Raw genomic sequence first — 23,793 nt, 5'->3', positions numbered from 1 at the left:
ATCACAGCTAGAAGCTTTTTCCAAAGGCAGTTTTTTGTCTGCTCCTGATTCACAACAAATTTTAAAGAGAAATACTCAGAAAAGCAATTTTAGGCTTAATTTTCTTCATGCATATCCTCCAACATGACAAAAATGCCACAAGAACATGTTAAAAACAGACAAAACATCATCAGAGTGGCTCTTTAAAGTCCTCTGCTCTGAGACAAACATTGAATGAGGCCATATTACAAAGAAAGTGGACTGAAGCATAGTCAGATGTTTTATGCAGTGGGTGCAGATGGAGCAGGTATTCTTGACTTTTTCTTCCTTTTTAACCCTTGTGCTATCCCAGGCACTTTAACATTGGGAGTGGGGTCATCTAGACCCACTAGACAGTGCTCTGAACCTTTTTTCTTCAATGGTTTGTGATCTTCACTGGTGTCCATGGATTACATGAAATCTTTCCACCTTTATCCACCTTTGTCATGGTAGGAAGAACATGTCAATGTAAGGGTGGGGTCATCTAAGATAGCACAAGGGTTAAAAAAAAAGTCTTGTCAGTATCAAGAAAACCTAAAAAACACTCGGGGAAAGGAGACCACTCTTTGAATGCTGTCGAGAGACTCGCATTCCTCACGTTTACCATCAAACCTGACTGCAAGCTCATCATTTCCATCATGTCACTGAAGGCTCCCTCTACAGTCTGCGCGACCTCTGACCAAGGGCACGTTCTTACAGAGCGCCGTGACAGGACAGTGACAGGGCTGTGACTAAGTCTGCTGCACTTGTCATGCCTGTCCTCATTAAAGCTCTTTCATTTCTAAGCAGAGCCTCCGCTGCACCCCCCCTCCCCTTCTATTTACTACAGATGATCAGATAAATTCAGCAACATTGATAAAAATGGAATGCCGACTGTTTGCAGGAGAATGATTCATACCGCCAGGTCAAAGGAATCCCACTGTTCTCACCTTTCTCTGGCTCCTCAGCACCCACCACTTTTTCCTGGAGACTTTTAATATTTCACGAGACACCAAAGAACAAGAACTTGACTTGTGACAGTGCAGGGTTTTCTGTCCTTTTTTTTATGATGCTAATTTCAATTATGTATAAGCAAACATGTCTTCACAAATGAAACAAAGAATGAATCATTGCTTCTTTAATCTTAAATGACAGTACAATAAGAAAAATAAATGCACGAAAACGTCACAAGTACAAACAGATGTTTGATTTAAGAAGAGGGGAGAAGCTGACAGCCGAAAGGAGAAGACTGCAAAGTGTGAAAGACTGCAATGACTCCTGGGAGAACTAGAGGAGTGACATGTGTTCCAGATGAAGCACAGTTTCATCAGTTTAAGGAGATGAGGTGGTGCATAATAATGATAATTGATAAATGCAAAAAAACAAAGCAAAAACACGCACAAACTACAAGGACTCAAGCGGCATGTTGTGCGTCTTCACTGCCTGCAGGTTGTGATAACAGTGCCGCCCACCAGCTGCATGTAAAATGACTCGCAGCAGAGTCTCTTCTGCTTCATGGCTCATTACATTTCTAATGATCTGTCCTTGTCACCTGTTATTACATCCCGTGGTCTAAGACTTTAGGCTTTTTTAGATTTCATGAAAAAAACATTTCAATTGACTGCCTTCTGAATCTTTTCCTGACAAGAATTCCCACAGTTATCAGATTTATCATCTCAAACGGAGGAGCTAAAAAGTTGTAAATTCACTAAGCCTACAAGTCTACACAATACGAGCAGGGTATGGATGTGCTGTGGAGATCCTAGAGAATACTGTCACCCCAGGACAAACTCATCTGAAATGGGCGGGGAAAGACTGACAAATGTTTCACTTTCATTTGGTTTGCAAGAGTGAGTCCGACCCCCTGGGAGCGTCACACAGTTACAGAAGCTCACTCAGTATTTTTCAACAAGCTACATTCACACCGGCCTCAGCAACGCACATTCAAGCGGGCATGTACAATGAAAAGTCGATGTAAATGTGCTCAACGCGTGCTTCAGGCATCCACGTTCAAAAAGTGAGAGATCCTTCCACACTTGATAGTAAGAGCAGTCTATCCTGAGGAAAGAAACACTGATAAAGACCATCAGTGAAAATGTCTTTGGGTGAAGGGCATTTGATGGAGTTGGGGTTCCTCCTTCCAATGCCCATTAGAAGATAGTAGCTTCTGGAGATTCTACAGTTTCTTTGTTCTTGTTCACCTTTCACCACATCCTCTTGGGGGTTTCCACAACGAATCAGCTTTCACTGAGTCGCACATGTGGTTTGTCCGGGATTTTTAAGATACCCATCCTGACACAACCCTGTATTATTATCCAGGCTGGACACTGGTGCAGGGAGACCCAGACTGGACCCGTTGTAGCTACTGTCAAATCTCCAGAATAGCCGCTGAATGGCTGTGCTGTCTGCAAAGGATTCTCAATAAAATATTGACAAGTTACATTTTACTTAGAGTTACGTTTTTGGTCCAGTTACTTTTGAGTCCCTGAAATGAGGAGCAATTACACATGAACAGCTACAATTTCTTCATGTTTATCATACTTTTGTGTTAAACCATAAAGCCTGCACTTATGTTTTGTTGTAGTTGTTTTATTCCAAATCCATTGCAGTGGCCTACAGAAGTTAAATCATAAAGATTGTGTCACTGTCCAAATATTTCTGGGGCTGACTGTAATTAAGTGGTAGCGCAAAGGGTCTTGCTCAAGGACACACACTGGATTCAGCTTATCGTGCCCCCTGGGAAACAAACCCTGGTTTCCCATGTGCCACATCCATCCAACTGAGCCATCCAGCCGCTGGAGATTTTACAGTATATGTGAGAAATGCCTGAAAGAAACTCAGAGCCACCGTGGACTTTCTTACAGGAAGTTATCTGAGAGAAGGTCTAATGTTCTTAGACGGTTACCAACCGGATAAATTAAGAGAAAAGATTAGGAAGCATCGTTTGTAATTTTGCGGTACTTTCCAATCACTCTTTATCCAAAAATAAAGCTTTGCACCAATATGCAACGCTTTAAAGTGTGGGTGACATGGCCTATTTTAATAAGCCAAAATATAGTAAATAGTTTCTATTTCATGTTGCGATTGTTTTTAATATTTTTCGAAAAAGAATAAATAGCGAAAAACGCAATATAAACAACGAGGACGGCCGCCGGCTTCACGCATTCCGCCGAATTCGCGCCGCCCTGTTTGTGACGTAACGAAAGGAAGACAAGGCAGACAACATGGCTAGCACCGATAGCGAAGCACAGAGTGATGCTACCGTCTCTATTAGCGATTTATCATCAGATGAACAGAAAGATGAAGAGGAAAGTTGCGGAGATTATCATGATGATGAGTCACTTTTGCAACCGTATCGATTCGAACCCTTTTGCGAAAGTGAGGAGGATATAGCAGAAAGTAGTAGGTCTAGTGATCATGCCGATCATGACGATAGCCAGCATGAAGATTCGGCTAGACTCCAGTAAGTCTAAAAAATGTATAAAATTAAATTACTCCACTTACCCTAAAATATACTCAAAATGTCCCCTTTTGGCCTAATCTAAACAAAGGTAAACACTGGTTTTCAACCCAATTTACAAAATAAATGTCACAAAATAAAAGTTTCCCAGATGGTACTACTCTTTAGTTAACAAAGTCACTGTATACCATTAACAACTGTGGAACATTAACAGTTTTACCCGTTTGAACCCGTTTGAAACCTTTTCTCGTGCGCGCGCGCGCGCTCACACACACACAGTTCAGTTTACTCACGGTACCGGCACCTCAAAAGCAAAAGAAAAAAAACGTTGCAGGCCTGTTGCTTCTCTTGCAAAACATTGAGTGCGTTGAAATACTCCAGTTGGATCCAAGGACAACAGAAAACACGACTACTTCGCCTCAATGTGATCCATCGTGATGCACACTAGCTTAGCAGCCTCCGCTCCCGACTCCAGCGCCGTCCTCTCCGACCCAGAAAACGGCTCGCTCGCTTCCAGCTCACCCGCCTTTCCTCGACTCAGAAGCCAAGATCCTCCTCCCAACTCTCCGTTCAAAATTCTTCGTTTGTGTCCCGGTTTTTGTCCCTTCGAAAACGCAGACTTCTCTCCTGCAGATCTGGAGGGAAAAATCCTTCGCCGTCCACCTTCTTGAACTTTCCCCTTTTCAGCAGCGTTTCTTGTTTGGGAATTTTATACACAGATACACTTTCAGTAGATGTATTGCTACATCCAGCTGCCACACAACGACTTGGCATGTTGATGATTAACAGATTTAAACACGAGAGAAACGAAGACTACCGGTTTTGTTTACATGCTGTCCGAAGCGGAACTGCGAAAATCAACGCCTTTCATGACGTCACAGGTCATATCGGGTTCACTTCCAGCCTGCGCTCTAGCGGCAGATCCAAATCTCTGATTCCTTCGAAAGATGTCTATTATTCATATGCTTCGGATTTTTTTCGACGCGAACTATTGGTATCAATAGAATCAGCGTTTAAAGGGCTTTTTTATTTGACAAAGTTGTTCAAAGCATGGCATCCACACTTTAATGTGTTGTATATTAATGCAAAGCCCATATAAAAGCCGCATCAGATCAGACCATTCATGCTGATCGCGTGAACGGTCAAAGAGACACAGTGTTTCAAAGAGCGTGTGCTATTTAGAGGACTCTGGTGCAGGTACCATAACCGTTCGCCTGGAACTTCTGTTCGGGGTCCTGGGACTAATGATGACGTCACATTATGTGATTGGCTGTAGGTTGTTCTGATCACGTGTCAGATAGTAATTGGTCTAGACAAATTACAATACTACCATAGAAAAAAATATTATGAAGTCTGTTGTAAACAAACACAGCTCCGACACAGAGCGAGATTGTCTTCTAAACATGCCTTTATTATTTTTATGATTATTATTGGATGCATGTTCGCTTATAGTTTTTTTAATCCGTGCGCCCAGTGCTTTATTATTGGAAGAACGGTCCCGGAAGAACAACATTTAGCAACGTTTAACATTCAGCCACGGCTGAACTTAAACTGGAATAACAAGTGGATTGTGTCAACATGTCTTTCTAAAAATTACAAAGAATATTGTCAGACACAATTTATGAGGGAAAAGAACTTTAGGTTACAAAAGGGAACATGAAATGAAAATTTGTAGAGCCCGAGCAGATGTCGACGCTACGTAGTTTGTCCAAGTGGGGCTACCGTAGTGTGACGTTACCTTCAGTCGAAAGGACTTTATAAAACTATACAGTGCGTCACTATCTAGTGTCCTGAATTTTAAAAGCAATTCGGACGTGCTCACCACTTTTTTTTTATGGCGGATATGACGTCATCGATTTCACAAAGTTAAAATCTAATTGATATGAGCATTTTACAACGATTATTCATGAATCCACTGTCTTTTGAAGATAAAAATTTTGATGAATAATTACAAAAATACATTTAAATACATTTTTGGGGCAAAAATTGTTCCGATGCAATGCATTGTGGTCTAGATTTGTAGATCTAGTGAGCATCGATGCATACTGGTTTTTTGCAGAGACTCCTAGGAAATTTCTAGAGCACTAAATTTTGGAATTGTAGCTTGGACAGCACTGCAAAATGATGAACACACCATATAGTGTACTATATTAGTAGTGAAGGAATTTGATCACAACCTTAGTTTACGTTCAGCTGCTTCCTCTAGTGGTTACCAAAGCAAATCATCTGCCTTCTATCTAACCCAGGGCTGGCCAACCCTGGTAATCAAGAGACACAATCTTGCCTGGTTTCCAGCTCTTTTTGACCATCTTTCTGCTGATTGGCTGACTTAAGTAATTCCACATCGTGATTGACCGAACACACCATGTTTAGGTGGTCAGCATTGAACAGAGAGCCGGAAATCAGGCAGGGATTGAGGCTCTTGAGGACCAGGGTTGGCCAGCCCTGAACCTTCTCATCTGCATCCTCCTCATTTGCACCAACTCCAGTCATCCTTCACTGCACCTTTATACTTCCTCTTTTCCCTTCCTCTATACCTCTCTCCTTGTAGCTCGGCATCTGTTTCAACACAATCTCTGTCCCTCTTCTCAATGTGTCCAAACCATCTCAATCTGCTTTCCCAGATGTCTGCTCCAAACATCCAACCTAAGCTGTTCCTCCATCCTATCCATCCTCATCACTCCCAAAGAGAACCTCAAAAAAACAAACTTTTTACATGTTATTTCATTTATGGTTTGGCAAATTTGAGATGATATTGTGTGTTTTTGTGATGGTGCATCTGAGGCACAGAAGAAAGCGTGGCACAAAATTATAACCAGAGAGAAGCAAAACGTTTTAAAATCTGTAAATAATAATCTGTTTTTTTTTTCTCTGCATGCCTCTCCGACCTAATCTGTGCCTGAAGGAATAAGCAGTTTTGAATATTTCTTGCTTGTGGTTGTCATGTGCATTCATGCAGGTGTGTGAGCCACAGATGACACAGGAACAGTTGGTGTTTGCCTGAAACATTATGGTTTATTTAAGTTTGTATTTGATAATGCAAAAAAACACATGTTTAGGAGCACAAAGGGTGAAACTTTGCACACAAAAGGCACAAACAGGTCTTTGAACTCTATTGCTACAAAATAATAGACATTTAAGTAATTTTTGTGTTAAGATTGTATGATTTTCCCAGATTGTTATTCAGTCACATAGTTTAAAACAAAGTTTTTATGAATGGATTCACCTTTAATTATGTTTTTTGTCTGTACTATTTAGACAATATAAGAACACAAAATGTAAATTGATGCTGACTTTTCTTTTTTGGAAAACCTTTCTAAGATGCTGGTTTGACCCCAAGAATAACTGAGTGAGCTGATTATTTCCACCTAAGCCATGATAAGATATAATGTCGCTTCTTAGCTGTGACATTTTACTATACACAGTGCTACTGTTGCCAGCTAAAAGTGACACCTTGCATTAGTGTGACCTATTGCCATCAGCAGGTAATGTTCAGGGCTTCTCTGTGCTCAGCAGCTTCCTTTCTCTCACAGAATTCAGGGGCACAGAGGAGCAGCAGGGAGGGTCTGAGAAATGAAGACAATTCAATCTTGACGGAATAAACAGGATAACTCCTGGAACAAATGCAAGGATGGTGGCAGAGTTACCATTTTTTCAAATCTTCAAATCAAATAATTTTTTATTAATGTTGAAAAAAGAGGGGTAGCTGCTGCTGGGAAATTGCCTTAAGGTTTGCCCATCATTGAAATGTCCTTCCAGTTCCTGCTAAATTGAACAAAAATCCTTAAAATGTATAAAGTATTGGAAAAAAAACATTTGTGGCACTTCTTAAAGATTATGAAACAAATGTGTATTGGTTTTGAAACGCTTGAAAAATAGATCCAAAGAGGAAAATACTTTTTTTGTGTCTTTTTCTGTTTAAGAGCAAACTGATTTTTTTTTCCAAAAGATAATAGGAGAGTCAAGTCTGGCATTGCAGTGTTAACGCTCTTGCTAAAATGTCAGCATCATGTTAAAGAACTTTTTTCCCCCCTTAACTTGTCCTGTCCAACAGCTGGGAAAACAGGTACGAGCTGAAGGCCTCTTGTGTTGGACAGGTTTTACTGTGACAATAGGGGGTTATGAATCCTCTGACACACAAAGTGTATATTTGTATAAACCCCTCTTGTATTTGAGGCCAAATTAAATTTCTATTTATTAAGTTTGTATACATTTTCCTTTGGACTGGACAGAAAAAAAAAAGATGGACAGAGTGGGATGTTAGAGATTGGTGATCAGGGTACAACAGAAAGGGCAGAAAGTAAAAAGGAAGGGTTGAAGAATTTGGAGGATGTTTAAAGAAGTAGAAACACAATAGATGTTTCTCAAAAGGGGGAGGCTGTCCGCTGACACACTTGTATACCAAACATACCTATTGGCTCTAAATGTCTCCACACACAAACATGTCAACACGTACAGAATTCAACCACAGCGCACACGCAAATACTTATACAAACAAACACATGTCAAGCATGTCATTCCATCACGCTTACTATGTATAAAAAGGTGAGCTGACACCTGTTAAATGATTGTGTTCTGCCGCAGTGGATGATGGACTGTACAAAGAGGAAGAGTGCTAGGTTACACCCCCTCAAAGACCCCTGCCGAAGGCATGTTAGACTAACTTAAATGCACTCAGGAGGGTAGATCAATAATTGACTCCGCACTTATCTGGTCATGACTTGGCTGTACGTGTTCTTAAACACGCATCACATGTTTCCTTAGCTTGAGAACTTTAAGACGGTGGTGAGATAGTGTCGTAGATGTGTCAGAGGAGTTCAAGGTGGAGGTGGGACTGCACCAAGAATCAGTTTTGAGTTCCTTCTTGTTTGCTGTGGTGATGGACAGACTGACAGATGAGGTTAGACAGAAATCTCTGTGGACCATTATGTTTGCAGATGATATTGAGATGGGTAGAGAGCAGGTGAAGGAACATCTAGAGAGGTGTAAGTTTTAGCTTTTTATGACAGAATTGATAACCAAAGAAGTTTCTTTGCAAACACTGTACCAAAAGTTAAGTTAAGCCAGGAAAAGACAAAATGTTGGGAAGAAATCCACATTGAAGCTCAGAGGGCTTTCAAAGGCTGAGTGGAATCAGTCTGAGAAAAAAAGTGTGCTGTTGCTAATTTAAAATGTGCTTCTTTATTAATCAAAAGGAATAGGAATATCCTCACAGCTGTCTCTCACATTGAAGCTACTAAACAATGAAAATTTTAGGAAAAAGATTGGAGGACTTACCATCAAAAGTTCTTCTGTACGTTCCAATTTGCAAACAATAGGAGAAAGATTACTGTAAACTTTTTAACAATGTTAAGGGGCAAAGTCACCTTAGAAGGGCACTTAGAATAACAAGAGGATGTGTTGGTGACTCCTATTGAGTTTATGATGCTTTAAAAATTTAGTAGTAATGCGTTTTATCTCTGAGTCCATTTGCTTTACAGGCTTCTTAGTGCATGGTGTACTACCTGAATCTATTCGTTACGTTCTTTGACTTTTTAACACCAAAGATGTTGCTGGCGACACCTGAATAACACGCCCTCTTTGACATGTCGAAACTCTTCGACCGTTTACGCAATCAATGCGAATCAGCTGATTCTGACACAGAGAAAAGCCGCGGTATGCAACACATAATGTTGCATATCAATGCAAAGCTGCTTCTCTCTGCAACAGAATCAATCTATGTTGATTGTGTAATATCAGCACAAGGCGCCTTTTCTCTGCTTAAGAATTATGTTAATTATGTAAACGGTGCCTGTTATGAAGGACAGGAAATGGGGAGCTGAGGGGCTACAGCTTTGGGTATCTCTCCTTTAACCCTTGTGCTATCTTAGATGACCCCACCCTTACATTGACGTGTTCTCCCTACCATGATAAAAGTGGATAAAGGTGGAAAGATTTCATGTAATCCATGGACACCAGTGAAGATCACAAATCATTGAAGAAAAAAGGTTCAGAGCACTGTCTAGTGGGTCTAGATGACCCAACTCCCAATGGTAAAGTGCCTAGGATAGCACAAGGGTTAAAAGGTTCAATGGGACTGTATGTTGTCTTTGTTTGACTCTTACGTTGACGATGACGGTTGATTACAGTCTTGTAGAGGCGGCAGATCCACTGACCTGGACTCTTTAACCATGAATGACTTGTCTGTGCATAGTGCTGCTGGGTGTGCTGATGACATGGGCCCAAACCGAAATGAAGAGAGTTGTTGGAGACAATGCTACACTGCCCTGCCATTACCAATTCTGGGTGGGCGATGACCCCTCTCTGGACATCGAGTGGCTGCTTCTAAAGCCAACCAACAGGCAGAGGGTGGTAAGTGTTCTTGGTCAAAATATTAAAGAATTTTCCTCACATTTGAAACAATTAAAACAAACACGAATTTTGCTTGATAAATCATTATACTGCAGATATGGTATACAGAAACATATATGCTTTGGATTATTTCTGTTCAATACAAATGAATGAATTCACTCATTTTAATATTTAGTCATGAATATACCAATTGACAGATTTGTTGTTTCATAGAACTTTCTGTATGTTTGTCATGTTGACCTTCTCCTCACACCAGATCATTACCTACTTTGCCGGCCGTGTCATTGACCCCAACGAAGCCGAGCGTGGCCGCGTGGCTTTTGCTGGAGAGTTCTTAAAAGGTGACGTGTCTCTGTTGATCAGGGACTTGTCACTGATAGACTCAGGAGAGTACAGCTGCAAAGTCAAGAAAGGTGTTCAGTACCACTGGAGCACCATCCATCTCATAGTTCTGGGTAAGGAGAAAACACATTTGGATTTCATGGCAAGTATAAAGATATTTATAAGCAAATAAACTGCCTGGAAAAAGTGTGTTCCATCACCGGTTCTCGGTTGGGGTTAAAATATTTGCAGAGATTGAGTTATTTTCAGTAGCAGCTACCTCCCAGAGGACAAACATGTGAGCCGTTGTGAATGGATATTATTATTATCCTGTGTTACGCAGGCTCTGATGGAGCAAAATATTTATGATTTCTAACTCTTTGTCTTCTCAGCACCAGATTAAAAAATAAAATTCTTTGAATTAAATCAATTTTTAAATCAGAAAACACAGTACAGATTCATTCAGTTTCCTTTTATAGAAATTTCTCATTTTTTAACCAAAAAACTTCTGTTCTTTTCGTTTTTTAGTAGGAAATCATTTTGTCAATAACAATTGCACTTTTAGTTAGCTGTTGTCACAAGAACAGGCAGACGGCTGGATCCAAATGCAGCATGTTTATTAGCTCATCTAAAAGTGCGCACAGCTAAATTAGAGTCAAACAGGCTGGGGTCAATAACAGGCATGGGATCATCAGAGGAGAGATGGGGCTAGTCAAGTCCAGGCGAGGGTCAGGGCAGGCAGCAGGCAAAAAGAGTCAGAAACAGGGTCAGGAGTCAGAAGATCAGGTCCAAATACAACAGAGGAGACAGAGTTCTGACTTCTAACAGCTGTAAATGAACAGATATTTGAAAAAAGTTTGTTTGTAATTAAATCAATTTCGAAATGACATTTGACAAAATGACTTAACGACCCACTGATGAAAGTCCTGCTTTGGTGTTTTTAACATGTTCTTGTGGAATCTTTTTATGATCATTTATAAAGAAGATTAAGATTAAAATTACATTTCAGATTTTTTTTATTCTATTTTTTTAATCAGGAGCAGGTGAAAAAATGCAGTTTGGGAAAGATTGTTTTGGTGAAAAACACAATTGGCGGGCCACAAGCTCCCTGCTTCCGCTCTGTTCTGATGCATTCACTTGCAGACAAATAGATCCATTTACGTCTTTGTTTTCCTCATTTGAGCTGGCATCTGGCTCATAACTGTATGACTGGATAGCTCCAATATTGCTTGCCATTTAGGCACACCGGAAATGTTAGGTTGAGGGTGTGAGGGGCTTTAGGCTAGCGGGAGTGAATGTAAACAGAGGGGTGACGGAAAGTGGTGGCGGGCTTACTCCACTCCAACAGTACCACCCACAACTCAGAGGCTAATAATGAACTCCTGCCGCTCTTTAGAAACTATCGAAAACAATAGGGTTTTTTTAGTTTGGCATTACTGGGAATGTTTTTAAAATTAATCAAATGGTGATTGGAGTAGGTCTTTGATGGATGATGTTGTAATTGTTAGTTGTTTGCTGAATTTGTGAATCTCAATAAAATTGATTTAGTTTGTTGTCATTGAAGCAGGAAATAGAATTAGCCATGAGGTTTCTTTTTTTTTTGTCCAGCAGCTTTACTCAGTAATGCTGCACACATGAAATCAGCTAGTTAGCTACAATGTTGTTGCTATTATTACACATTGAATGTGGGGCAATGATGTAAGTCTGAATGCTGAATAAGCACTTTGTAGGTTCGGTGTAAAACATATGTTGGGTTCAGTTTTTCAGTTTAAAATGAGGTGATAAAATCCACATTCAAGGTAATTTACCACAGTTGATTCTTTACATTCGAATGGAGGGTTTCTTATGCGCATACATTAAAGGCGTTTGGGTTGGAGTCAGCCCTTCATATAACTCCCTCCCCACGACGTGCTTTCACTGATGATTAAACCTCATGTCTCCGCCTCAGGATCCTTTTAGCCCGTCCTCTGCTCACCTTGCTTTTAAATTCACAATCAAGCTGTCATTCATGATTTATTATGGGCAGCTCACATCTGTTTGGATCATTATAACAGTGGTAACTCTTGTCGGCATATTAAAAAGGCTCACTTTTGCAGCTCTCAGGCTGGCTCATTTCCATAGCTTGTCAGCTGGTTTGCAATAACTTGATTTAAAACCGTTTTTCTTGTGAGTGACAGCTGCGAGTAGAGATAATGAAGGAAAGAAATTGTTCGAAAGAAGCCGAGGAATATGAACCACGTGTGATTTTAGTAATTATTCCAGCTGCCATCTGAACAAAATGAATACTGACTGATCACGGACTGCTCCAGAGTAAAGACAAAACACTGCACTGAGGGAAAACTCAACATAATTTGTTGGGTTTTCACAAATATCTGGGTGCTAAATAATACAGTTCTGTAACAAATCTTTAGCGTTAGCAAGAAAAAAGCTCCATGTGTTTGAGGGCTCCTTTGTGAACAAAAGTAAGAATATGTTGTGTAGCAGCATTATCAAGCTGTGTTTCACATGAACTGCATGAGAACTGGACCGCGTGATGTTTTGTTTCTATGGAATTAAGTCAATTCAATCGCAATTTTATGAAATCATTAGTTAGCGGTAATTGGTCCGAGTTGATCTGAGGCAACATTTCTATGGCAACAGCTCTCCCAATCAGAAGTGAGCTTGCTGGACGTTTGCACCCCTACCACTTGAAAGCGGGCTCGAGAGAATTTTGAACATTTGATGTGAGACCACATACTTTTATTGAGATATCTGATTGACATGTTAGAAAGAGGTATCAGAGCAAGAATGGTTATTCTGATAAATAATATAACTGAGTAATGACTGTTTATTTCTCTATAGAAGTCTATGGGATTTTGGCTTCCAGGAACCAACAGGTACTTCCTGTTTGGAACCTGAGGGAGGAGGGGTCACTCAGTCCAGGGTTGTGTCCTAAATTCCCTCACTACTCGCTACATAGTGCACCTAATAGTGCGTTTGTCGTTTTTTAGAGCTGTACAAATCTACAATCCCAAAAGGCCCTATATAGAAATGTCCGAGAAGTCTCTGCAAAAAACCAGTGTGCATCGATGCTCACTAGATTGGTGAATATAGACCACAATGCATTGTGTTTGAAGATCTTTTGTGAAAAAAATAAAATACTTTGTTTGTAAACCATCGAAGTTTTAATCATCAGAACAAAGTGAATTCATGAATAATCTTTATAAAATGCTCGTATTTAATAGGTTTTTACTTTGTGAAACTGGTGATGTCATATTTACAGTTTAAAAAAAAAAAGTAGGAAGCATGGTGTCCGAATTGCTTTTCAATTCCAAGGCACTAGATAGTCCCACACTATATAGTTTTTTTAGCATGTATTTAGGGAGTAGATAGGGGATTTGGACATTGCCCAGCTCTCATATACAGTCAATGATCCTAATTTAGCAGGTTGTCCTTTCCACTGTCTTATTTAGGGTCTGGTGTGATTGGTGGTAACTTTAAGGTTGGTATAAATATTACCTTGTTAAAGGTCTGTGTCTTTATATGTGTGCATAAAAGCACAACGCTGGGTAATTTAGGAATTTATTGCAAAACTTAACATGTGTTTTTTTGTTTGTTTAGCAAGGATTTATTTCTAATTGTGTGTCCAGGTTATTGAAAAACTGCTTTGGTTTAGAAAAACATGCTACACTAACCAAAGAATGTAAAATTGTTGGACTGGGAATGACAAATTTACTAAATAGTTTTTTTTTTTTGGTAGAACAGAGGAATTCTAATACTAAAAAGGCAAAGTCAGTATAAACCATCAACAGTTGGTTCAGAAACAGACCATAACTTTGCGTTTGTGTCTGTTTATAGTAAAGCCATCTAAGCCACGATGCTGGATGGAGGGCAAATTCTTCGAGGGCGGTGAGGTGAAGATGAGCTGCAAGTCTGCCGATGGCTCCAATCCCATTCACTACAAATGGGAGAGATTAGGGGAAAAGGGCAAATACGCTGGGAAGCTGCCTCCACTGGCCCTGATTGGTAAGCAAGCGTTTGTACCCTTCGGTTGGGCTGGTTTTTAAAAAAATCGATTCGTTGAACTTAATCTCCTTTGAGAAAATGCTGTATTGATTCAGCAAATCCCCTTTTAAGAACCGTTCTAATAGCAGTACGAGTTTGTTTTTAAAGCAACAGTCACCTTTTTATTTAGTCTTTAGAAAGGGAATCTTTTTAATGAAAGTGTCATAGTTTTTTCATTTTGAGTCGTCAGTTGAAAAAAAAATTCAAACAAACAAAAATGGGTTTTTAAATGGAAATAAGAAAACACTTGCAAAGTTTCATTAATATGCCTACGAATGTGATAAAGTTATAGCATTTTTTATAATTTACGTATAATATTTATTGGTTTTATTGTAACCTGTAGTCTGCTTTTTTATCTGTAGTTAGTGTGCGAAAGAGTTACTCATTAAAATTAATTTAAATCAAAATGTGATAAATGTTGTGATAAATGTTAAACAAAATCATAAAGTGCTGTGATAATGTACTAAGTGAAGTTGAAACCGATTTTGTTGAAATTATGAATTTAATAAAAATGTAGTTTAGGTTAAATTTCTAGTCTCTAAAGGACTTTTTACTTTGCCAGAAATACAGCAGTTTAAAATGTATTCTTTATTATTGTTATGTATGTCTTCCTCAAATTATTGCTTTTAAATACATTTTTATGAAGTTGTCAGAGTAAAATGTGTGAGATTAATGCAAAGAGGATACCTCAGTTGGTTTCCGCCACATCTAGTTTAATGTAAAAACAATTTATTAAAATAATAATAATATTAACTAATACTAAAGACTGAGGTTTCATCTAAAATGTGGGTTAATGCTCAGTCTATAATGAGCTTCTTCAACTGCACATTTTTAGAAAATGTAAGGTACTTTAAAGAATACCATGCTTTAAAAGCGTGCTGGCCCTTTGTGTAAATCCAAATTTTTCTCTAAAAATGTCAAAATATCTGACAAAATAAAGGTTTGAATAACAGTTAAAAAATAAGGAATACTGTATTGATGTAACCAAAATGTTTAGTACGATTTGCACTAAGCCCTCTGCAAAAAAAAATTAAATAACTGGTTTTAAATCGTTATTGATTGTGATATGCTTTTCGATAGCCAACGGAGATCAAGAACTTACACCTGTGCCTATTTTTTCCCTGCACTTTAGATCTAAAAAACCCAGAAACTGTGACGCTGAAGAACTTGACCAAGGACAACGCCGGTATCTACAAATGCACAGCGAGCAACGATGTTGGAGAAGAAAGCTGCACAGTGGAGGTTCAGATGCATTGTGGGTGGAGGAGTTTGTCTTCTTACAGAATTGTAAATGTCATGTCATCTGAACAGGATCAATTGAATGTGAGACATGAATGAACACAATAAAAGGCCCTCCTGTTAGTAACAAGGATGCGGTTTGCATTCTGTAACCATACATGGACAAAATAAAAGACTAAAATATGTTTTTTTCTCTTGAGTTGGAAAACCTGCTGCTTCATTTGCATGGAACAGTGGTTCTCAGCCTTTTGTTATAAAGATGTACCCTCAAGGGAAATCGTTTATTCAGCCAGATACCACCTAATGAGCACAAGGCGATTTCTATTATACAGCACCTTTCACACAGAGAAAATTAAAAGTATTGTATACCGAGACAAAAAAGATTAGATGGTTAAGAAAAGGAATAGAAAGGATTTTTCTTTTGGCGTTCACTGATTCTTAATAAGATAATGTTCATCACAGAAACACTTTAATAAGAGTTAGAAACAGAATTCAGAAAAGGGAACCAGGAAATCAAACTGCATGATTTTTAAGTAATTTATTTGTATGTTGGAGCAGAAAATAGGTTTTTGGTCAAGAGCAAGTCATTGTGCAGGTTGGTAAGGACAGAGGTCAAGCATTTCCGGTCTCCACCAGGTTTGCAATCAGTAGTCTAAGAGTAAATTATAGTAATATTAAAATAGTCAAATTTTGTGATTTTTTTCCCACCAATTTATAAACCTGCTGGATCCCTTTTATGTCATGAGAAAGCTGGAGCCTATCCTAACTACTGTTAAAAAAAGGGGAAGGTACACCCGGAATTGCTACCAGTCCATCACAAGTTGGCTTTATTTTTGTAAATGTGACTTTTTTTACCTCCAACTTAGTAACCTATTGTCCTAACTCCAAACGTCTGCCATTTCTGTAGATGTGAGGGGAATGGGCGTGGTTGCTGGTGCCGTAGTTGGTGTGTCCTTTGGCGTCCTCCTCATCATCCTCATCATCTGGTTGGCATTCTGCAAAAAGCAAATGAAGAAATACGAAGAAGAAGAAACCCCAAATGAAATCAGGTAAACTCTCTGAACCTGAACATGAAATATTTGTTCAGAAACTTCATATGTGTGTTGCTTAAGCCTTAGTCACATGCACGGGTTAACCTGTACAGGTTTTTGGGTTGTCAGGGGCCCAGGAGGGTCACGGACAGGGGCGACTGCATCTTACGGGCAGCGCAAGTGTTACTTATAGTTCCCCTGAGGCTTGTGCGTCCACCTCAAGAGACGTTGTTGAAAATGGAACATGTGTGTGGTATTTTGAAGGTTTCGTAAGGATAATATAAGTTGCCCACACTGATGACATACTGGGTCTTTATGCAACATTCTAGTCGTCATTAAGGTGCGAGTACTACTTGCTGACTGTGCACAAATTCTGCATGGACGGGGTGTGTAGGTGATAGGTTCGCGCCCGTAAGACACCCGTTAGATGTCTACACAAACTACGCTCTGATTGTCTAATTTCCTAAGATCAGTCAGGCTTGCCAGTTTAACAACACATAACCGGCTTTTTAATGCAGTGCACAGGGTTTAGAGAGTTGAAAAATGCCCTGCCTGCATCTCACCTACGTCACCCTTACGTGTTGTTAAAGAGTGTATTCCGACAAGAAATATTAATTGGTCCGAACCGAATCCGTTATTAATCCAGAAGGTATCTGGTATAGTGTGTATGACATATAGATTGATGGGAAAACAGTGTAAGAAGCAATGTGTATCACGTTAAACCTTGTTTTAATGAGCCTGCATTCATTCGACCACACTTCAATGAGTTGCTGTGTCTCCCTGTTGCTCCGTTACTCTGTTAACATCCCTTAAAGCCAGGCTGTGGTGGCCTTCGGTTCAGTTGTTCTGTTCCAAGCACGGAGCGCATTCAGACTGAGAAAACCTCAGAGCGAACCAAAATGGAGACAAACCGAGACCACCTTGAAAGATGGGTCAGAGAGTGGTTCCTTGACCGGGACTTGGGTGTATTCAGACTCCAAATATGATCCGGATTATCGGGGAAACGAACTCTGATTCGCTTCAAGCGAGCCAAATGTGTCCAGTCTGAATACACCTTAAGTGTTTGCTACAATCTGTCGCCTGCAGCATGCCCATAGAAAAATGAACAATTTTGATCCTCGGCCAGTCAACAACATTGAAAGTTCCTGCAGACCACAGGTTTGCCCACGTTTGGCCCCGTAAGGGCAGTTGTGACTAGGGCAGTAAGTGCACCCTTAGTATTTGCTTGTCGCTTAACCACATTTGCTTCTTTCAGGGAGGATGCAGAAGCTCCGAAAGCAAAGCTAGTCAAGCCCAACTCCCTGTCCTCGTCTCATTCCAGTAGCTCTCGCTCAGGCACCTCCTCCACCCAGTCCATGGTGCACAACACGGGAACCGGCAGCCAACAAGGCGGCATTTCTGTTGTGGGGCCTGGAAAGAAAAACTGCCATGGTCCCACTTTCACTCAGCCTTCAGCTGTCTACAATCAGGTGCTTTCCAAGACACTCGTATCCCGTTCCACACCGACCTCCTCGTCCACCTCCAACTCCAAGCCCAGCCCTCCCCCAAAACTAAGCCATGTGAACTCAACCCACATGGGGGCTACTTCTAATATGGACCCCGCCCAAACCCAAGCCTTTAACACTGTGTAAAGTCATACTGAGGAAAATATCTACATCACAAGGCTGTGAATGAGAAGAATAGTAAATATGTTATCTAGATATACCTGTACTCTTGCCATTCTCGGTCCAGTGGACGCTTGAACAGATTTGCATTTACACTGTAGGCACATTAATTCTAGTGTTGTTTGTTGAAACGTGCTCATTTCATCAAGTTCATCGGAGTCTCATTGTTAAACTGGAAAGGCACAGAACTGTAAAGAAATGACAACGTTTGATGGCAGGTATTCTCTTTGGTCATTGAAAAAAAAAAGAATGACAGAGGAGTGACTGAAATGTGCTCCAGAGTCTTTTTCAATTCTGCAAATAGCTTGAGACCATTCATCCACGACACACGCCTCCATCTGTGACCGAACCCATCAAGTACTTTTTTTCTATGCTGTTCATTTTCACCGCATAGAAAAATATCTTTTCAATTCTTCCTGCTTTGTTGGCTGAAAAATTGTCGTCGGTTTGCTCAGTGCCTCTTTTCCAGTTAACGACGCTCGCCGCCCTCTCGTCAAATTCCAAAAATATTAGTCATCACTGTTATTATCGTGTGCCATTTTGTACGGAGGCTACAACAGACAACTAATACGTTTGAAGATTGTTTCAGGGTGAAATAAAAGGCCCTAAATAAGGAAGTGCCAAAGTCTTGAAGGTTTACACTAACATTGATTCCTTTATTGTGTTGTTGAAGTATTTTCATGCACCATTAAAAACCCTATAAAGATTATATTTTTTCCTAGCAATTAGAAATAGAATTTAAGCGACTTTTATGCAGATCATTTTTATCTTAATTACAGTAATAAATCCAAACAATGCTATTGATAACCCAGTTTATGATGTAAGAGTGTTTTATGTTTGCCCTCAGCTCCCACAGTCTGATCGTTTTTAGATGAAAATTTTTTAGTTGTTCTTTCTGAAAAGATGACAGGATATGATTGTTGACATTTTTATTCTAAACTAAAGTGTTTTGGATTTCCAAACTTAGATGTAAACGACAAGAAATTAGAGAAAAGAAAAGGTTCTCATGAAGAAGAGAATTTGATTGGACGTGTCTTCCACTGATCCTCTCCTGCCCCACCGTGAATGTCAGCGTTAGAAAACAGGATTTTTGTGGTTGTCTCTGAATGCATTTACTCAAGAGTCCTTTTAAGGCATTTATTGTAAAGTTTAGAACCAAATGCAACATCACCAAATCTAATATTAGATTTATTATTGATTCTCTGCAATCTGTCTTCTTTGATTGACCTTTTCTGCCGCCTCAACACCTCTAAATGTAAATACATCCTTCTACACAGGTACAATTAAACAATGGATGCCTCTCATAGCTGAAATGAAAATCTGTTTATGAGCCTAAATGTTTAGCGACACATTTTAAAGTGCAATAGTTCCTCATTTCTTTTAGACAAGAAAAGAATATCATATATGTACAGCATATTCTAATTAAAATCCATTTTATATTTGAAGTCATTAGATTAAGGTCCATAGTCTAGTTAAAATCCATATTTAGATCAAAGACAATATTCAGAAAACATTCTAGATAGTCCATAGTTGAAATTTATATTATGACAGCATTTTAAAGTAAAACTCATTATCAGATTAAATAATTAAATGAAATTTCAATTTAAGGCCCAAATCTGTATTTTGATGGAGGTCCATATTCATAATAAAGTCTTTATTCAGGTCAAAAGTGAAGTCCGAAAGGGTTTTCCAGTTTGCATATTAATATCCTGGATAATTCACTGTTTGTGCCAGATGATGTTTTAAACCTTCTTTCTGTGCTTTCTGTTACTATGCTTTATGTTAACAGGTCAGTGTTGACCTGCATCTTAAATTAGCTATAAAACACTCTAATACCAGTATTTATAATCAAAATATTTTTTCATCTCTTGGTCATTTTGTGACGTTTATAAGAGTGATGACGCTCAGCCATGTAAATTAAAAGCTCATTTTTGTACTGTGTAAACATATGTATATGTATGTAAATGTTTTATCTGTTGGACCAGAGGCGTGAGAATTGTTGGTTACTAATATTTACGCCAAACCATGTTCAAAATGGACAAAGGGGGTGTGTCATGTTACCCACTGATCTGTTCAGGGTCATCAACGGCCCCCATCAAAGGCTGTCGCTCTGAAAATAAACTAAGTGGGAAAAAACACACATCAGCTGGTAAAACACAACTTTTTTCCTTTATTTTTATCCAAATGATGATAACAGATTATTTGAACACTTCTCACTGTTTCAAATTTGAGTCTTTTTTTCTCAGTGGATTGAATGTTGCCTGTATAACAAGCCCCCTAGTGGTTAGCTGGTGAACTGATGTGGCTCCAGGTCATTTTTCGAACCAGCCTCAAATCCCTATAAGGAGTTTGAGGAATTTCTGCACAAGAAACCTTATGCTAGCTCAAAGAACATCTTAAGTTAGAAGAAAAAATATAAAGATAAAGATAAATAAAAATGCAAATGATTTATACAAGCATAAATACTTAAAATGTTTCTCTTGAGGGCTTTTCCACGTTTTGCAGCAAATGCAATTTTGTGGTTTTACAGAAAGAAAATCAAACAAATCTGCTAAAAATAGGTTTTATTTATTAGAATTAGAGCTTATGTGGGTTATAAAATATTCGCATGCATGTTGACATCCTTCTTTGAATTTCTAGGAGTGCATACATTTCTTCACCGGTCACTGTAAGTGCTGTCGCCAGGTAGTATTAAAAAGCTAATAAATGAAAAAGCATTTTTCAAATGAAGGAATTGTCAAAAGTTCACTGTATTTACGATGCCATTAAATCGTTCACGCAATCATTTTTGTTTCTCAGATGGGGACTTTTATATAAAAGATGCTTAGAACAAAGAAGTTCAGGAGATGAGTGGAAAATGTGGAAACATCATTTTGCTTTTGAAGTCTATTTTTTCCCCTCCATAAAAACTGTTTTTTTCTTGCTCAATCTGCAAAAGAAAAAAAAAACTAGTTTCCAGTATGCAGGATGATAAATCTGAATTTTCTTTCTGTGAGTACACAAAATCTACCTACAGTTTTATAAATAAGCCCCCAGGTCCTTAGCACTCATTGTTCTCCATGTTTTAGACTTTCAGTCAGATGACTGTTAGACCCTATAAAGCCTTTGCAGAGGCATCTGGATTTTTTTTGTTTAAACGCAGGGCAGTGAGATTTGATGACTTTGACTGAGAAACAAAACATTGAGAAATCATGTTAGAGTTTAGGATCACATCTTCTCATATTGTTTTGACAGAAACATGCTGTTCCGCATCTCTACCTTTGTCTGCTGAAGTGTGAGGAAACCCTGGACTTCTTGTTCTTGGAGCAGCCATATAGTCCTGCTCAGACTGTCACCATGTGTGTTCCCATTGTTTTGTGAAAACAAGAATAAATATAACTTCTTCACTTTAAAGTGCTGGGTAATCTATGTGCTGCTTTGTTGCTACACGTGTTAAGTGGTTACCTTGAACAGGCAGGACTGGGTGAGCAGTTCCAGAAGAATGCCACTGAGGAACCACAGGATTTGCTGCTGTCCAACACTCATCATCTGGCATTACATTCAGACTCGCGCTACAGTAGCTGCTGGCTGCAGGTGAGCTGTGCTTTGGTGAATGCGGTTCTGGTTGCAGCAGAGACCTGGTGCTTTTCTGCAGAGAACGAGTTCATGTGGGCCACCTCTCTTTTTCCAAAAGCAGTGGGCATGTTTGAAGCCATAGTTTGGGACCAATCTGGGACACATTTCCTCACAAATTCACTCATTCCTGTTAAGACACAACCTTTGGGACATACTTAACCTTCTTTTATGTGTGTGCAGTGGTTAATAGGTGTTACAGCATATGGAGGGAAAGGGAACTTTTCTGAACATGTATATATTTATATAAATGTATCCTAATATATACATATAATATATATATTTGCAAGAGTCTGTCTTTCACGACTGTGCTTAATTTTGAAAATCTTTTTCATGAGGCAGATTTTTCAAAGCATTCAGGGATTTTTTTTATTTAAATTGAATTATAATTGTTAAAAAAATTTTAAACAAATAGCCTATGGAGTCCTATACTGTTCATAATTAAATAAATAAATATTTAATTAAATAAATAAATATGACGTCATGCAAATACACAATCAACCAATAAATCTCTCATAAATATATAAAAAGATCATGAAAGTGTGAAAAACCTGCACACCGATTTTATATAAGCCATTATATTATTCAATATATTTCATTTTGCTTTAAAAACCTGTTCATTATTTTAAAACAGCATTTTAAAATATTAATTTTAATCATGTGGAATATTATTATAATTCTACGTCTTTTTTCAGAACCTTGGATTTCAAAATCAACATTTTCTAAAGTAGCTTTGTTTTTATTTCATGTTGCTGTTTTTCACAATGGCTTATTTATTTCATGAAGAGCTTTTTCAGGAGACTGTGTCTGTCTGTCAATCAAACTAGACAAGGCGGAGACACTTTTGTGATTGGCTACTCCTTTACTCAGACATGAGCAGCAGCACCCTGACTACATCAATCGAAGATGTTTCACCAAACGTGACGGCGCAATGCACACCCCTCAACACTAGGGGGAGTATGCACCTCAACACATCCACAGTGTTACACGAAATTGGGCAGTTTTTGTTCTAGATTTGCGGATAAAAGTGGCTTTGGGCGAGTGTGCATAATTCGGGTGATTTTGTGGTCGGTTCGGCAATTTTCATCTTCTCATTAACATCTAGTAGTGGCCCAAGTTAGGCTGGGTGGTTGTTGGAGTTCCACAAAACGTCTATGAACTGGAGTTCCATGAACGCAACATGCCGTGTGTGGGAGGGGCTGCCAGTTAATGTTTTTAGCTTATTACAGGGGCCATGTGGGATACATCAACGGGACTAGAGTGAATATGGAGTGAAATGTTTACAAGGAGGTGACCTACCTATTTTGCGTTGTTGAGTTCATATTGCCTTATTTAAATTGTTTTTTACTGTAATTATTCTAAGTTTTAACATTTAAGTCATTCTGTTTACATAATAGAGCAAATCTAAGTTAAGTATTTCATCTTTTTTTTACATTTACCTTTTATTAACAAAAGTATTTTTTTTTCTAAGATGCGAAAGGTTTCAATCAATATGGTTATATAATTTGTAATAACAATTTATTTTGTTTTCCAGTGAAACATTTTAGTGAAAATCATGATATAATAGTAAAATTCTCAGGTTCATATTTAGTAAATATAGGGGTGCAGCTAACTTCTAATTTAAGACACCAGCTTCTTTAATCCTAAATTTTCTCTTTTTTGTTTACATATTTTCCGTGTTTTATTTATGTCCTTAAGTTCTGTGTGGTTTTATTTCACAAAATACTAGGGGTATTAGGGATTCTGTTAAACGAAAATCACTTTCTGTATTACAAAAGCCAGAATGTTATTTAACACATTTCATAAAGAGATTAGTTTATATTCTAAATTTCTGAAATTAATTAATAATAAACAAAAATGTAATAAACCTGTCTATTTTCAATGAAGACTATATGCTAAATGTTGTATGACGTTCCCTAGTATTGTAAACTACAATTTTAAGGCTGTTTGTTAATTTTCTGTGTGTTTTTTATTCGTTTTTTATTTTTTTGCTGTAGTTATGTGTATATGTTTGTTTGAAGCTCAATAAAAAAAAAAAATAAAAAAAAAAGTTAATGTTTTTAGCCTGATGGCC

The 23,793-nt window shown here is 38.6% G+C and overlaps 1 protein-coding gene across 1 annotated transcript in view; it reads left to right on the top strand.

Annotated features, from left to right (window-relative positions):
* LOC101156758 (CXADR-like membrane protein) overlaps positions 1 to 21,500 on the top strand; it is a 51,289-nt gene extending 29,789 nt beyond the window's left edge. The window contains exons 2-7 of the mRNA XM_004076326.4: positions 9,651 to 9,808; positions 10,065 to 10,263; positions 13,967 to 14,134; positions 15,306 to 15,428; positions 16,320 to 16,461; positions 17,699 to 21,500. Coding sequence (XP_004076374.1) covers positions 9,651 to 9,808; positions 10,065 to 10,263; positions 13,967 to 14,134; positions 15,306 to 15,428; positions 16,320 to 16,461; positions 17,699 to 18,074 — 1,166 coding nt within the window. The 3' untranslated portion in view covers positions 18,075 to 21,500. The remainder of the gene's footprint in view (positions 1 to 9,650; positions 9,809 to 10,064; positions 10,264 to 13,966; positions 14,135 to 15,305; positions 15,429 to 16,319; positions 16,462 to 17,698) is intronic.
* Positions 21,501 to 23,793: the final 2,293 nt, after the last annotated feature.

This window comes from Oryzias latipes, chromosome 14 (genome assembly GCF_002234675.1).
Source record: "Oryzias latipes chromosome 14, ASM223467v1".
In the NCBI taxonomy this organism is placed as follows: domain Eukaryota; kingdom Metazoa; phylum Chordata; class Actinopteri; order Beloniformes; family Adrianichthyidae; genus Oryzias; species Oryzias latipes.
Note: the sequence above shows the minus strand (reverse complement) of the source record. Positions and strands in the feature narration are given on the sequence as shown.